Raw genomic sequence first — 17672 nt, forward strand, 5'->3', positions numbered from 1 at the left:
AAGCATAAAAGTAGCCAGACACTGCCCACAACCCTTCCAACCACCCTGTCAAGTGTCAACTTTACAGAGCAAAGGTTACCATTCTCTGAGCTTTACCACGGTTGGATAAAATATTGCCCCTGCCCTTGAGTGAGTAGCTGCTGAGAAAACATGATGACTGTCTTAGTATACAGAATAAGTAAAGCAGGTTGAAAGTGCTAGAGCACACATTAATATTCTATATTCTTTTCTATTTGGGAAGATGTGAGAATTTTAGTTCAAGGACCTGTGTGGAGCAAAGGTTTTGCCTACTAGAGTACAGCACTGATTTGCATGTGTCTACAACACTTGCCCTATACAGTTCCAAAAACCAAAACATATACACCCTTGTGGGAAGAATCAAACTCATTAACAAATACATTGCAGTAAGCAACATGAATTGGCAAGAGTAGTACTACATTGATCAGATTAATTCAGGGAAAGTAGAGGTCTATCCTAAACACTGAAAATGTAACTGAACTAAAAAATACTTTCCAAAGCAAAATAAGAAAATTACAACATACTTTCCTTTCTCCATATAAATCATGATATTCCATACTACATGTGATTCTTGCTGACTGAGCTATACCAGTGTCACAAACCAACCTGTTAAATCCTAAACTTAATTGGGAAAACCACTGGTTTGTTGAAGTTGTTTCTTCCTCCTCAGCTCTTTAGGGGAGAATCATCTCAAAGAGAGTAAATTCTTGGAATTTCCTAAAAGGAAAATGGGCACTCACTGGAAAAATACAGGGTATATGCTCAAAACACTTGAGTATTTTGGATAACCTTCAAACCCACTTAGCCACCGGCCCATCCTGTTGTTCCCAACCCTTCTAATCAAGTATTCCAGTTTCCAAAGAACGGCAATAGATGAGACTGTTTCCGAACCTGGTACACAGAAATGTATTATTATTCTTCCATTGGGGGGAAAAGATCAAAAGCAAATTTAGGATCCAAGGAAAAGTGCACACACCGGATCAAGGTCTAGTTTTCCTAATACATGTATTCACCGAACCTCTGTTTTCAAGATTCAGACTATTTCCCAGATTAAAAAAAAAAAAAGAAAGAAAAGTGAAGTTGGTGGGGTGAGGCACTCGGACACGTACAACTGTGGAATGTCTCTGTCGATTGTGCCAACTTTCAATCGAGACTGCGCTGCCGCCCAATCAGACTGGAGGAACCAACCTGGCCGCACCGCTGGGAAGTGAACGCAACGCTGAACCTGGCGCGGGCCGGCTTCAGCCCCGGGACCCAAAGGGAAAGGAGGCGGGTGCTCCTCGGGAGAGGCCAGCGCCTGAACTCGAGAGGCGGAGAGGCGGCGGCAGCCGGGAAGCCGCAGCTACGCGGGAGCGCTCACCTGTCCCTTCTTCCTGGACCGGAATGGACCGGGTCCCTCACCTGCCGTCGCGCGCCCGCGCTCACCGCGCCGCGCTGGGGAGAAAATCTTCCTCATCCCAGGAGGGTCTGTCTCTGGGCTTGCGAGAGCCACCTCTCGCCTCGCGCCGTCCTGACCCTTTCCTGCCCGGATTCCCGCAGTCCCGGCGCCGCCCCTGCCGACCCGCGGCATCCTTACCTGGCTGGAGCGCGCAGGGTGCGCGGAGCCGCGGACAGCGTGAAGTCCCGCGGGCACCGCCGAGTTGGGAGCCTGGAGCCGCAGGCCCCGCCCCCGGCCGCCCCGGCCCGCCCCGCCCCACTCGCTCCGCCCCCGCTCGCTTCTGCCCGCAGCCACCCGTTCCCGCGAGCGCTGCCGTGGGGGTTGCACGCGCGTCCCGGCTGCCGCCACCCAGCTGGAGTTTCAGGTGAGTCGCAGGAGCGTCCCTTGGGTTCCCGAACGCGGGGCTGGGACTCCCTAGGCCCAGGCTTCCTACCCCAGGAGAACCGCCCCGCGAGGTCTGGGACATCCCCGGGCCGGGAGAACCCCGAGCAGTGCCACCTGTGGGTGACTGGGCACTCTGTCGGAACTAGGGGCCGCACCTCCCCTTCCGCTGAGCGGTGGCGGGTCAGGCGGGATGACACGGTGCAGTGGAGCGAAACAAGAGTTTTATGAAAAGAGTAAGTCTTTTTCTGTCAAACCTGAGGCATCGGAGCATATCTGGTACACTTACAGGGTCACGTGCATTCGCTATTAATGTATTAACACTTCACTCACGGAAGAGTAGAAAACAGCACTTGTGTAAGACTTACTATGTGCCAGGCACTGTTTCGGAACTTTACAGGTATTCACATTTATACAAAGTATACGTTATATCAGAAACCCCCATTTTACCTGTGGTGAAAGTGAGGCACAGAGAAGTTAAATAACCAATCTAACTAATGTCACCCGACTTAGTGAATTGAAAAGCTGGGATTTCAATCCAGGTAGTCCTCCCCTGGAGTCGGTCGGCCCTCTAAGCCACTGCTATCCTGACTCACCAGAATCTGCGTGTCCACCGTGTGCGGTGAACTCTTTACAGGCCTGGGGAAAACAAGACAAGGGCTCTGGCCTCAAAGAGCTTTTATTCTAGCCTGGGGAGAAAGACAGTAAGCAAGTACAAAATGAAACCACTGCACGTGTGAGAAGTGTCTGGACTATAAGAAAGCAGCGTGGTGGCTTTGAGTGTGATGGGGGGAGGGATCCTGGACACTTCTCTGAGAAGGTGACAGTGGAGCTTGAGCACTTAATGAGAGGACAACCTGAAGATGAAGCTAAGGGAATGGCAAGTCCATTAATAATTATTATAGTTCATGCTTGTTCGGGACTTTACAACATACATTATCTCTCCTTTGACCATGCAATAACCCTGAGAAGTCTGACAACGTTCCATTTTACAGAGGCGGGGCGGACCCTAAGGGTTGGGAAGTCTAATGACTTGCCTAAGTCATTAGGTAGGAAAAGGGGGGGGTGGTGGATGGGAAGATGGCACAGAATTGAACCAAGGCCTTCTGATGCCAAATCGTCTCACACTCTGGTGGGGGGGCCTTGAGGATAATGACCCGTACTCAAAATGAATCTAGTAAAATTCTCTTTTGTCATCTACTGTCTCTTCCTGGCCCCCATCTCTCCTTGCCTCTTATCCCATTCAGAAACTACTGTTGACTGGTTGACATGATTTCCCTCCGGGCAGGTGTTCTTTGAGGGAGCAGAAGTGAAATTATATGCCAAAAAAAAAATGTGTGTACATAGAGAGTTATAATTATTTATTATGGTAATAAAGTTGGTTTTCTCCCAAGAAAAACGCTCATCACTGGGTGTTATACGCAAACAATGAATCATGGAACACCACATCAAAAACTAATGATGTAATGTATAGTGATTAACATAACATAATAAGGGGCGCCTGGGTGGCTCAGTTGGTTAAGCGACTGCCTTCGGCTCAGGTCATGATCCTGGAGTCCCGGGATCGAGTCCCACGTCAGGATCCCTGCTCAGCAGGGAGTCTGCTTCTCCCTCTGACCCTCCCTCCTCTCATGTGCTCTCTCTCTCATTCTCTCTCTCAAATAAATAAATAAATAATCTTAAAAAAAAATAACATAATAAAATAAAATTAATTAAAAAAAAGAAAAATGCTCATATCATAAGTGAGAGGACTTAACACTTCCATCAAATCAGCTGATCCCAAAAAGGGAGGAGAGCCACTGTCTTAAAGGGTTAACTGATACTATGGTGGTTAAAAGAACCGATTTCCAATTCACTTTGCCTGTGCTTGTTGGGTGACTCTGGTGGCTCCAGTTTCTGGCTTAATGGAAATGAGGTTCTCAAAGTTGATGAAGTCTGACTGAAAGGCGGCAAACCCAAACCCTCATATTACCCCTTCGTAAAGTTTTAAACCTAAAAGAGAGGAAAATATCTATATTATACCTGTTAGTTCTCAAGAAAACCAGAGAGAACTGTAAACAAAATACCTAGATAACAGAAGTCATTATCAGTGATAATTGAGGTAGTTTCCATAATGTTATACTGTGTCCTAAAGAAGACATTCATTACGTTATCAATGTAGGTAGGTGGTTGCTACAGGTGTATCATCCCCAAAGCATGTAGCATAGAGTACTGGCAATTGTTTTCAGCAGAGTGTTGATAAGAAGAGGGACAGAGATAAAGATAGCAAGAGAGACTTTTTTATAGAACTTCAGCTACACAGATGAAAAGGTGTAAAACTGAACTCAGGATGTGGTGGTCTAAAAAAACCATTTAATCTTTATTATTTCTTATGTGAAAAGTTCAGTATCTTTAATAGAAAACAGAATACAGTTTAGGCCTATATAACTCAGTTTTTACACTGGGTCCTCATCAAAAGAAGGAATGTGGTCATGCTGGACTTAAAACGATTTCTCCTTCTGCCTTCAAAGAGAAGATTTCAACTGTATTATTACTGTCTTCTTTATTTTAAAATAATATTGAGGCACAGGAAAAAAGGCATTTATGTAGACTTCTCGGAGACAGGGACTCCCTTCTTACAAGATATCCCCATGGCTTCTATAAAATTCGTATGTTTAGATGGGCAGTATCAGGTTGACATAACGTTAGTTCCTTGAGAGACGAAAATGCTTCTTTTTAACTTGCACATAGATTCCACATTGTGCATTAAAAGACACACGGAATCAACATGGGAGGTTTATAAATAAAATGATGTTTGTATTTAGAGCTCATCACACTTTTTTTTTTTAATCTCTGGCTTTCTTTTATAACTTCCTTCCTACTCAAAAAAGACCTGACCCATCCTGCCTGAATACTACATGTTTGTTGAATGAATGAATGATGACAGTGATGAAAATAGTATAGACCTTATCAGTCTTTTATCAACAGTCTGTTCCTAAGAGAAAATGACTTCACTGTGGTGGTATGATATATCTGCTTCTCTTTCCATCACGTACTGAAAGTAGTTGCTTCTTTGGAACTACACAGAAGGAAAGAAAGAGGTTTTTTGTTTATTTGCTTTTTTAAAGTATGCACCACATCCATCATGGGGATTGAACTCACAACCCTGAAATCAAAAGTTGTACACTCTACCCACTGAGCCAGCCAGGCGCCCCCTGTAGGAAGGACTTTTAAATGTTGGACATAAAATCAAGAATTATATTCCAGGAACAGTTGCTAAATAAATCATTCAAAAGAAAGAAAAAGCATCAGATACAAAGTATGTTTATAAGATCATCACTAATAATAATATAATAATCAAATGCTCAATAACAAGGAAATATTTAAGCAAAACTTATCAATAGCATGGAATGTCAGGCTGTCACTAAAAATAATATATAGGTTAATAAAATAGGAATGTAGAGAAAAACATGAACATTGAGTGAAAAAAGTAGAACACAATGCTTTATGTATCCTGTGATTGCAACTGAATACAAATCGTGTGGGAAGAAAATTGTTGGGTTGAAAATAAGAATAGTGATTAGTAGTTATTGAGGGGGTTGCTATGTACCAGCCTCTGTTTCCAGTACATTAGTTTAATTCATCTAATTTTCACAACAGCTGTGTGAGGAAGGTACAGTTGTTATTTTTGTTTTGCTAATAAGGAAACTGAAACTGAGAAGATCTGAGTAATTTGCCCAAAGTCACACTGTTAGTGAGTGGCAAAGCTAGGATGTAAATATAAAGCAGTATGACTCTAGAGTTTGCACATTTACCAACTCAAATCTGGCAGAGAAAATCATGTTTGAATTGTAGATCATGGGTTTTGTTGTGTGTTTATTTTTTTTTAAGATTTATTTTTTTTTAAAGATTTTATTTATTTATTTGATAGAGAGAGACACAGTGAGGGAGGGAACACAAGTAGGGGGAGCGGGGGAGGGAGAAGCAGGCTTCTGGCTGAGCAGGGAGCCCGATGCGGGGCTCGATCCCAGGACCCTGGGACCATGACCTGAGCCAAAGGCAGATGCTTAACAACTGAGCCACCCAGGCACCCCAAGATTTATTTATTTATTTTAGAGAGCATGCCTGCCTGCCCTCTTTCTTTGCCCCATGAGGAGGAGGAGGGGCAGAGGAAGAGAGAGAGAGAAAATCTCAAGCCAACTCCTTGTTGAGCGTAGAGCCTGATGCAGGGCTTGCTCTCAGGACCCTGAGATCATGACCTGAGCCCAAATCAACAGACAGTTAACCAACTGAGCCACCCAGGTGCCCCATGTTTTGTTTTGTTTTTTAATATCTCCTTGTATAATGTTTTTATGTTGATTTAATAGTAATCAAAAACTTTTTAAATTGCAAAAGTCAGAAAAGAAGGCACAGAGGTAAAACCAGATTACACTCAGAAGAGAGAGATACAAAGGTGAGAAACCTACTGAGTGAAACCCTCTGGGTTTGACCAGTTTATGTTTTGGATTAAGATATAAATAGTGTTTCACATGGGTGCACTATATCAACAACTTGATAGTTTATGAGAATTGAGATAAAATGAGGTATGTCACAACAGATGTTATATTCATTATTATTACTATGAATAAAAAGTATATTCTGGCCTGATGTTGTACTTGTACTTGCTGTTCCTTCTGCCTAGGATGCTCTACACCCAGGACTTTTTGAAGCTGCCTTTTCAACAGTGACAGTCATGAAAATGTGACCATCACTGCATTAGCAGAAAACCAAAAACACTGATGAACAATCCTGAAAAAAAATCCCCATTATGGTGGAGCTTACCTTCTAGTGAAAAGGTTAGTCATTTAAAATCTGATTTAGGGCGCCTGGGTGGCTCAGTTGGTTGGGAGACTGCCTTCAGCTCGGGTCATGATCCCAGGGTCCTGGGATCAAGTCCCGCATCAGGCTCCCTGCTCTGCGGGAAGCCTGCTTCTCCCTCTCCCACTCCCCCTGCTTGTGTTCCCTCTCTTGCTGTGTCTCTCTCTGTCAAATAAATAAATAAAATCTTTAAAAAAAATAAAATAAAATAAAATCTGATTTAGTTGCAAGTTAACAACATCCCCTCTTGGTAGGTAAATAATGGTCCCCAAAGATGTCCAACTATTAAATCCCTGGAACCAGGAATATGTTAACTTATATGATAAAAAGACTTTGTAGATGTAAGTAGGTGAAGGATCTTGAGATGGGGAGATTATCATGGACTATCCAGGTGAGCCCAGTGTAATCACAAGGGTCCTACAAGAGGGAGGCAGGAGCTTCAGAGTCAGAGAAGAAGAGGTGATAAGAGAAGCAGAGGACAGACAGAGAGCAAGAAAGAGATTTGAAGATGCTACACTGGCAGCTTCTAGAAGCTGGCAAAGGCAAGGAAACAGATTCTGCCCTGAAGCCTCCAGAGGCAACCAGCCCTGCTGACAACTGGCTGTTAGCCCAGTGAAACTGATTTTGGACTTCTGACCTGCAAAACAGTAAAAGAACACATTTGTGTTGTTGTAAGCCAGTAAGTTTGTGGTACTATGTTCCAACAGCAATAGGAAACTAATAGAGCCCTTAATAAGAGTTTATTTTTTCTTATCTATAAGCTGTCTACGTCAGACTGACATGATGTCCATAGTGTCAGGGCCCCAGCTCCTTTTGTCTTTTCATATAGGTGAGAGAACCTAGACAGAAATATGAATATCTCCAGAGACTCATGATTTGGGCATCAGGCCTTATAGTCACCCATATCAGTGTTTCTCAAACTGGTGTAAAGTATAAAGCCCTTTAAGAAAAAAAAAAAAAAGATTGATTGATTGATTGATTTTAGAGAAAAAGAGAGAGAGAGAACATGAGCAGGCAGGGCAGAGGGAGAGGGAGAGAGAAAAACTCAAGCAGACTGTTCTGAGTGCAGAGCCCAGCGCAGAGCTCAATCTCATGACTCTGAGATCTCGACCGGAGCCAAAACCAAGAGTGTAAAGCCCTTTTAAATAAAACATTTTCATCCTTAGTCAGTTAACTATATATAAATATAAAACTAGTTATGTATTACTTAAGTTTATAGCATTTTATACATATTTAAAACCAAAATAGATTTACACAATAAATTCAAACAAGAATATAAAACCAATTATTGAGGCCACACACATACCCACACTGTAATGTCATTGGAGGTCACGTAGGAAGCAGTACCAGGAAATTCCTATCCCCCTCAGCCAGGGAAGCATCACTGAAAACCTGGGAAAGAGCTGGAACTCCCAACCCCACCAGCAGGAATAGGGAGCACCTCCCTTGATTGTCAATGGAGGCAAAGTGGGAAACCTGAACTTCTAACTCCAACTGGCAGATGGTGGAGACATTGCCCCCCACCTTCCTCTGCCAAAGTAGTGTGAGAAGAAGTCAGTTAAAACAAGGATTAAATACAATCAAGAATCTTCATAACGTAATTCCCCAAATGTCCTGGTTTCAATCAAAAATAACTTGCTATATCAAGAAACAAGATCTCAAATTGAATGAAAAAAAAGGTAATGAAGAGACACCAACACCAAGATCACAGAGAAGTTAGAATTAGGTGACAAAGATTTTAAAGCAACCATCATTAAACTGATTCAACGAGCAGTTACAAACACCTTTGAAACAGATTTTTTAAAAAATAGAAAATCTCAGCAAAGAAATAGAAAGTCTCAGTAAAAAAGTAGAAGACCTAAAAGTTAACCAAGTGAGAATTTTAGAACTGAAAATACAAAAACTAAAATTTTATAACCCCAAGGACGGGGTTATAAAAGCCCAAGGATGGGCTTCAGCAGAATGCCTGAGCCATAGGAAATTAGTGAACTGGAAAGAGCAATAGAAGTTACTCAATCTGAACAAACAGGAACAAAACAAAGCAAATCCATGAAAAATCCTATGGGAATATAACAAAGGATCTTCCATTTGTGTCTTCAGAGTATTAGAAGAGGAGAAAGAACAGGGCTGGAAAAGGACTCAAAAAATAATAGCTGAAAACTCCATATTTTACAAAATCTGTAAACCTACAGATCAAGAAGTTAAGCAAACTTCATGCAGGATAAAGGCAAAGAAATCCACACTAAGACACATTGTAGTCAAACTTCTTGAAACTAAACACAGAGAAAAAAAATCTTAAAAACAGTGGGAGAGTCATAACATCTTACCTATGGTAGGAATACAGTTCGAATTCAGAAACCACGCAGAAGGAAGTAGCACAACAGTTTTGAGTGCTAAAGTAAAATAATGGCCAGCCAGCCCACAATCCTATACCCAGCAAAAATATTCTTCAAAAATGAAGGAGAAACCAAGTCAATTAAGACAACAAATTAAGATAATTTGTCATCAGCCAACCTACCCTAAAAGAATGGCTAACGGAAGTTCTCCAAACAGAATGGAATTGGGGAAAAAAGGGAATCTTGGAATTATTCCATCAGTGAAGAGAGAGCACAGTAAGTAAAAATATTGGTAAGTGCAATAGACTTTCCCTCTTCTCTTCCTTTTTCTAAATTACAATGGATAGTTGAAGCAAAGATGATAACATTATCCAAGTGGTTCTAAAAGTATATGAAAGAAGTATTTAGGACAATTGCAAATAAAAGAGGATACATGTTTGTAAGGGGAGCTAAAGTTTCTACATTTTCTTCACACTGATAACATGATGGCACCTATAGAAGTTGTCAAACCTAGAGCACTGACTAAAGAAGCTATACAAGGAGATATATACTCAAAATTACTGTATTTATAGTGAAATAGAATTGTAAAGATATCACTTTCTCAACAGTTAATAGAACAAGTAGAAAGCTAGCAAGGATATAGAAAAACTCCCAACAATACCATGAGCTGAGAGAATCTAATTGACACTTGGAGGATACTCTACCCAATAGTGGAATACACATGGAATATATACCAAAATAGATCATATCCTGGGCCATAAAACAAACTCCAGCAAATTTAAAATAATAGAATTCATACAGAATATGTTCTCTGATCAAAATAAAATTAAATCAGAAATCAATGTCAGAAAGATACCAGGCAAATCTCCAAACCAATGCTTGGAAACTAAACATTGTATTTATGAAGAATTCATGTATCAAAGAGGAAATCATAAGGGAAAATAAAAAAATAAACTAAGTGGAATAACATCAAAATTTGTGGGACACAGCTAACAGTATTGAGAGATAAATTTATAGCAATAAATGCATACAGTAGAAAAGAGAATTCTCAAATCAATAATCAATATCTCTCAAACAAATAATCTATGCTCAAATCAATTATCTATGCTCCCCTTTTAGAAACTGAGAAAAGGAAGAGCAATGTAAATCCAAAGCAAACAAAAGGAAACAAAACTAAAAGCAGAAATCAATGCAATTGAAAACCAAAAAACAGAGAAAATCAATGAAAAAGCTGGTTCTTTAGAAAGATGAATAAAATTGATAAACACCTAGGAAGACACAAAGATAAAAAGAAAGAAGACTCAAGATACCAATATCAGGAATGAAACAGGAGTATTGTTACAGACCACTCCAACATCAAAAAGATGATGAAGGAATATTACAAACAACTCTATACATATAATTTTTTAATTGAAATATAATTGCCATATAACATTATATTGGTTTCAGTTATACAACATAATGACTCGATATTCGTATATATTGTGAAATGATCACCACAAAAAGTCTAATTAACTTCCATCACCATTACATAATTACAGATGTTTTTCGACAAACATAAATTTGACAATTTAGATGAAATAGACCACCATTAAAAAGTACAAATTACTACAACTCACCTAATATAAAATAAGTGGGAAAACCTATAACGATTAAGGATTGAAGATGTAATTTTAAAATTCCCCAAATAGAAATCTTCAGACCAATGGTTTTGCTGGAAAATTCTAATGCTTAAAGAATAAACACTAATTCTTCACAATCTCTACCAGAAAATAGAAGAAGAAAGGACAATTCCCTATTCATTTTTTTTAAAAGATTTTATTTATTTATTTGAGAGAGAGAATGAGAGCGAGCACAAGAGGGGGGAGGGTCAGAGGGAGAAGCAGACTCCCTGCTGAGCAGGGAGCCCGATGCGGGACTCGATCCCGGGACTCCAGGATCATGACCTGAGCCGAAGGCAGTCGCTTAACCAACTGAGCCACCCAGGCGCCCCTCCCTATTCATTTTTAAAGCTAGTATTACCCTAATGCCAAAACCAGAGAAAAACAATACCAAAAAGGAAAACCGCAGACCATTATCCCTCATGAATATAGACATAAATATTTTAACAAAATAGCAAATAGAACTCAGTTAAAAAGAATTACATACTATGACCAAATGGGGTTTGTTGCAGAAATGCAAGACTGCTTCAGTATTTGAAAAAAACAGAGACAAAAACTTGCACTGTAGAAAACATTTTGCAGTTCCTCAAAAAGTTAAACACATAATTATGACCCAGCAGTTCCACTCCTAGGTATATACCCCCAAAGAACTGAGAACAGGTACTTAAATACTTGTCTACAAATGTTCAAAGCAGCATTATTCAAATAGCTAAAAAGTGAAGACTACCAAAATTTCCATCAGTTGACATACATATACAGTGGAATATTATTCCACCATTAAAAGAAGTGAAGTACTGATACATGCTACAACATGATGGACCTTGAAAACATGCTAAGTGAAAGAAGTCAGACACAAAAGGCCACATGCTGCACTCATTTCATTTATATGAAATGTCCAGCATAGGAAAATCCATAGAGACAGAAAGTAGGTTACCGGTTGCCAGGAGATAGAGGTAGGGAGGGAATTTAGGACAAACTGCTAATAGGTATAGAGTTTCTTTTGGGGGTGATGGAAATGTTGGGGAATTAGGTGGTTGTGATGGTGATAAAACATAGTATATAAAAATTTTTTAAAAACCTGAAGTCTACACTTTTTTTTTAAAGATTTCATTTATTTATTTGAGAGCGCACACACATGAGCAGGGGGAGGAGCAGAGAGAGAGGGAGAAGCAGGCTCCCTGCTGAGTAGGGAGCCCAACGTGGGACTACTCGATCCCGGGACTCCGGGATCATGACGTGAGCCGAAGGCAGACACTTGACCAACTGAGCTACCCAGGCGTCCTTGAAGTCTACACTTTAAAATGGTGAATTTAGGTTATGCGAATTATATCTCAATTAAATAAAACTTTGGCTTTGTGAAAGTCCCTGTTAAGAGCATGAAAAGACAAGCTATATACTGGGAGAAAATATGTGCCAACTGTATATCTGATAAAGACTAGTATCTAGGCTATATACAGATCTCTAAAAACTCAACAGCAAAAAACCAAACAATCCAATTAGAAAAATGGGCAAAAGACATGAAGCTACATTTCACCAAAGAGCACATAGAGATAAGCAAATTAATACGTGAAAAGATCTTCAACATGATTAAATGCTTGGTAAGTGCAAATTAAAATTATAATGAGGTATCACTAAACAACTATCAGAATGGCTGAAATAAAACATACTGACAACATCAAATGCAAGTAAGGATGTAGAGAAATTTGATCATTCATACATTGCTGGTGGGAATGTAAAATGATACAGCTACTCAGGAAAATGGTTTGGCAGTTTCTTTAAAAACCAAACATATAACTATCATATGACCCAGCAATTGTACTTAGGCATTTGTCCTGGAGAAACAAAAGCTTAAGTTCACACAAAAACCTATATTCAAAGTTTACAGTAGTTTTCTTTATAATAGTCAAAACCTGGGAAAACCCATATGTCCTTCAATGGGTGAACAGTTAAACTGTAGTATATTATACCAACTACTCAGCAACAAAAAGAAACAAATTATACACTCATTTGACACACCCAACAATCTGCATAAATCTCCAGAGAATTATACTGAGGGAAAAGAGCCAATAAAAATGGTTACATACTATATGATTCCATTTATATAACATTCTAGAAATAACAAAGTTATAGAAATGGAGAAGAGATTAGTGGTTACTAGGTATTAAGAAGGGAATGGGGGCAGAACAACATGGGTATGGCTATAAAAGGGCAATACTAGGGATCTTCATGGAGATGGAAATGTCAACCTGACTGTATCAGCATCAGAATCCCGCTTGTAGGGGCTCCTATGTGGCTCAGTTGGTTAAGACCTTTGGCTCAGGTCATGATCCCAGGGTCCTGGGATGGAGTCCCACATCAGGCTCCCTGCCCAGCAGGAAACCTGCTTCTCCCTCTGCCTCTGCCTGCCACTCCCCCTGCTTTTGCGCTCTCTGTCAAATAAATAAATTTAAAAATCTTAAAAAAAAAAAAAAATTCTGCTTTGTGATATTGTATTATAGTTTTTTCAAGATGTTACCATTGGGGGAAACTGGGAAATAGGAGATCTCTCTATAGTTTTGTCTTATAACTACATGTGAATCTATAACTAACTCAAAATTAAAAGGTGGATTAAAATCTTAATTAACAGCTGATAATGACAGTAGCCCACAATTACTGAGTATTTAATCCTAAGTATGGTTCTAAGCACTTGATCCATTTAACCTTCCCACCATCCCAACAATATAAATGTTCCCGATCTCAAGCAACAGACAGGTAAGCCCTGGTGTGCTAATGCTGCCTACTGCTCGGATCCCTAGGGGACTGGACAAAGCGAAAGCATAGCTTTGGCTAGGTTTGCCAACACTATTGTTTTTTATTTGAGAGAGAGAGAATGAGAGAGAGCACATGAGGGGGGGAGGGTCAGAGGGAGAAGCAGGCCTCCCGTTGAGCAGGGAGCCCGATGCGGGACTCGATCCCAGGACTCCAGGATCATGACCTGAGCCGAAGGCAGTCGCTCAACCAACTGAGCCACCCAGGCGCCCTAGGTTGGCCAACACTATTGCCAAACAAATTTGGATAAACTTGTCCCAAGAGAAGCCAATAACTCAAGAGGATTTGGGAAAGAGAAAGGGAGAAATGTATTCAGGGTGCCAGGAGCCAGAGGAGGCAGATTCAAGCCTTAACAACTAACCTGTCTGCCTGCAAGATGGGCACCTAGAGTTTTATAGGGAGAGGTTCAAGGGGTACATGCAGGAGAACACGTGGCGAGCAGGTGATCATGGGGGGGGAGTGCTATGTGTTCAGCAGTGATCATGGGCAGAGAAGGGGACAGGCTCTTCGAAGCCATTCTGTCGCTATCAGGGCGTGTCTGGCCTGCCAGTTGGAATGTTCCAATCTTTGCCAAACACCTTCATCAATGCCTCAAGAAAATGTGATGAGAAGTAGGAATAATGGGGGCGCCTGGGTGGCTCAGTCGGTTAAGCGACTGCCTTCGGCTCAGGTCATGATCCTGGAGTCCCTGGATCGAGTCCCGCATCGGGCTCCTTGCTTGGCAGGGAGTCTGCTTCGTCCTCTGACCCTATCCCCTCTCATGAGTTCTCTCTTTCTCATTCTCTCTCTCTCAAATAAATAAATAAATAAATCTTTAAAAAAAAAAAAAAAAGAAAAGAGAAGTAGGAATAATGGGCTTTAGTTAGAGTGTGAGTTAAGCAGTCTCATCGATTTCTAGTTTTAAGTGTTGGGTTCTGACGTAAGGACAGTCATTAGTCCCATTCAAGAGATGAAAAACCTGAGGGTCAGAGAATAAGTAATTTGCCCAAGGTTACATAATTAATAATTGGTAGGAATGTGATTCAACTTCAGGCCCCCTGGCTGCAGAGTCTATGATCTTAAGCACCATGTTAATAATCAAACAACTTGGCATATTCAGGCTTCTCAACTTTCCTTGAAATCACATCCTCATTCCTACTCTGCAACAGTGGCTGAGGATCAGTAGCTGCTGCCCTCTTCAGGCAGAGCATTGTTGCACATTTATCACAATGTCCACTACTCTCTATTCAATAGAGTCCATTTTAGGGGCGCCTGCGTGGCTCAGATGGTTAAGCATTTGTCTTTGGCTCAGATCATGATCCCAGGGTCCTGGGATCAAGCCCCATGTTGGGCTCCCTGCTCAGCGAGGAGTCTGCTTCTGCCTCTCCCTCTCCCTCGTAGTTGTGTTCTCTCTCTCTTTCAAATAAATAAATAAAATCTTAAACAAAAAATAGAGTCCATTTTATTACTCCCAGTTCACTTCATCCATGGATGTTACCACCAAATTCTGCAGACATTTAAGTTTTAGACCCTGGCATACAACATTACCTAGTGCCTGCAAAATGAAAAAGCCATGAAGGGGGAAAAATACATGTTAAAATTACATTGATTTAAACCTAACAAAGAAGAACCATTATAATTAATATGAAGTTTGAATTATATAATTTTTTTAAAGATTTTATTTATTTATCTGACAGAGAGACACAGTGAGAGAGGGAACACAAGCGGGGGGAGTGGGAGTGGGAGAGGGAGAAGCAGGCTTCCCGCCGAGCAGGGAGCCCGATGAAGGGCTCGATCCCAGGACCCCGGGATCATGACCTGAGCCGAAGGCAGACGCTTAACAACTGAGCCACCCAGGCACCCCTGAATTATAGAATATTTTTAAAGTAACTATAATAAAGCAGATGCAGATAGATACCGCTAATATTGCAGCATAAGTTATTGATTTTTAAAAAATAAGGAGCGCCTGGGTGGCGCAGTCAGTTAAGCTTCCAACTCTTGATTTCTGCTCAGGTCATGCTCTCAGGGTCGTGAGATCGAGCCCTGCATTGGACTACAGAATAGGCCTGGAGCCTGCTTAAGATTCTCTCTCCCTCTCCCTTTGCCCCTCCCCCTCCTTCCAATCTTAAAAAAAAAAAAATTAAAATAAAACAAAATCTTTCTCTGGGCCAGTTCTCCTCATGCTATTAATTACTTAGTTCATCCCTCTTCCAAACTAATGGCTGTTAGTCTCCCTTCCCTACCTCACCCCACTGTAGTAGCTGTCAGTGTCCCTCATATATCCCCTGCGCATTCACCTTTCCCCTACAAGGACAAGGTCATTCTCAGGCACCTTCTGCCGGAAAGCTTTCTCTTGGCTCCTCTATAGGGAGCAGGCCAGAAATGCCAGGGCAGTTAATCCTCAGGGAGCTGCCACCACCCAGTGATGAATGAGAACTGGAGGATACATACCAGTTTTCCTGCCCTTGGATGGGACAACTCTGAGTCATGTTCCCAGTGGATCCCAATAGGACTGAGACCCAGTTACCCTCTGTGGTAATCTGTTCACTAATACCGCTTCTTTCCCTTCCTTGTCTCTTTCCTTATGAGTGCTGTCTGGAATCCCCTCGTAAACAAACCATTTGCATTAAAATCTTTGTCTTAGGTCTGATGAATTCCCACCCTAGCCTAAGATACCCATCCCAGGAAAGACAGAGAAAGAGAGAGAGAGAGAGAGAGAGAGAGAAAGAGAGAAAGGAAGGAAGGAAGGAAGGAAGGAAGGAAGGAAGGAAGGAAGGAAAGAAGGAAGGAAGAAAGGAAGGAAGGAAGGAAGGAAGGAAGGAAGGAAGGAAGAAAGAAAGAAAAAGAAAGAGGAGAGAAAAGAAAGGTGTCTTTAAAAACAGCATCACTCAGAAGGAAAGTGAAGATCAGCTGTGTTTCTAGCCCATTGAAAAGGATTAACCTGGTGGATTTTAGAGGGAGAGATAACCTGCAGCTTTGAATTAAGGAAGAAAGTGAAAGCAAAAATAATCTGAAATCCCAGTTCATACCATTTCCTCCTTACCTCTGAATTCATCCAAGTCTGAACTTCCAGTCACTTTACACTAATGAGTTTGCTCTCTACCCTGTGGCTCTGGTTACCCCTTCAAGGACAACTGTTATGGACTGAATTTTGTCTTCTCACCCTCCCCCCAAATTCATAAGTTGAAGTCCTAACGCCCAATGTGACTGTATTTGGAGATTGGGCCTATAAGGAAGTAATGAATCATAAAAGTACAGTCTTAATCCAGTAGGACTGGTGTCTTTTTTTTTTTTTTTTTAAGATTTTATTTATTTATTTGTCAGGGAGAAAGAGAAAGTACAAGCAGGGGGAGTGGCAGGCAGAGGGAGAGGGAGAAGCAGGCTCCCCACTGAGCAAGGAGCCCGATGTGGGGCTAGATCCCAGGATCCCAAGATCATGACTTGAGCCAAAGGCAGATTCTTAACCGACTGAGCCACCCAGGTGTCCCAGGACTGGTGTCCTTATAAGAAGAGAAGGAAACACCAGGAGTATGTGTGCACAAAGAATAGACCAGGTGAAGATACAGCAAGAGGGTGACCATGTATAAGCCAAAGACCGAGGCCTCAGGAGAGACCAAACCAGCTGTCACCTTGATGTTAAACTTCCAGCTTCCAGAGCTGTGAGAAAATATAATTCTATTGTTTAAGCCACCCAGTCTGTGGTATTTTTGTGTCAGCCCAAGTAGACCAATACAGCAACCCTCAACAAATGATGGACAATATTTGATGTGTATATGAATTTTTCTACCTCCAGTCCTTTGAACCAACAATGGGAATGAAGTCAATGTCCAAGGACTAATTTTAGGCCCCCTCTCAAAGTTCTTGGGACAATGTAAGCCTGTGATTCTTGTATGATTCTGTGGAAGGGAGGACAAGGGCTTAAATAATAACAGAGATTTTATTTTCTGCCAGGTAAATGGGTGAGAGCTCAAAGCTGATGACATTTGGTTTAGAAAAGTAAGGACTATGAGTCAACAAAACCAAAAGGCAACCGACAGAATGGTAGGAGATATTTGCAAATGTCTTATCAGATAAAGGGCTAGTATCCAAAATCTATAAAGAACTTAACAGACTCAACACCCAAAGGATAAATAATCCAACCAAGAAATGGGCAGAAGACATGAACAGACATTTCTCCAAAGAAGGCATCCACATGGCCAAGAGACAAGTTAAAAA

At 41.2% G+C, this 17672-nt stretch overlaps 2 protein-coding genes across 10 annotated transcripts in view; one reads left to right on the forward strand and one right to left on the reverse strand.

Moving 5' to 3' along the window:
• TEC (tec protein tyrosine kinase) overlaps positions 1 to 1694 on the reverse strand; it is a 137965-nt gene extending 136271 nt beyond the window's left edge. Inside the window, exon 1 of one of the 6 annotated variants that reach the window (XR_010409388.1) lies at positions 1379 to 1583. Coding sequence is in view for 3 of the 6 variants with exons in the window: in XM_064584445.1 (XP_064440515.1) it covers positions 1379 to 1474 (96 nt within the window). In the remaining 3 variants the exon portion in view is untranslated. The other 5 variants (XM_045881188.3, XM_064584445.1, XM_064584448.1 and 2 more) reach the window with 5 other exon arrangements.
• A 15-nt stretch (positions 1695 to 1709) lies between these two features.
• The window catches only part of LOC123848589 (neutrophil gelatinase-associated lipocalin-like), a 41600-nt gene continuing 25637 nt past the window's right edge, over positions 1710 to 17672 (forward strand). Inside the window, exons 1-2 of one of the 4 annotated variants that reach the window (XR_010409389.1) lie at positions 1710 to 1820; positions 6498 to 6651. The gene's annotated coding sequence lies outside the window, so the exon portion shown is untranslated. The remainder of the gene's footprint in view (positions 1821 to 6497; positions 6652 to 17672) is intronic. The other 3 variants (XR_006791830.3, XM_054508933.2, XM_064584451.1) reach the window with 3 other exon arrangements.

Source organism: Mirounga angustirostris, unplaced genomic scaffold (genome assembly GCF_029215605.1).
Source record: "Mirounga angustirostris isolate CCGP_5_RB_7025 unplaced genomic scaffold, mMirAng1.0.hap1 SCAF_2, whole genome shotgun sequence".
Classification (NCBI taxonomy): domain Eukaryota; kingdom Metazoa; phylum Chordata; class Mammalia; order Carnivora; family Phocidae; genus Mirounga; species Mirounga angustirostris.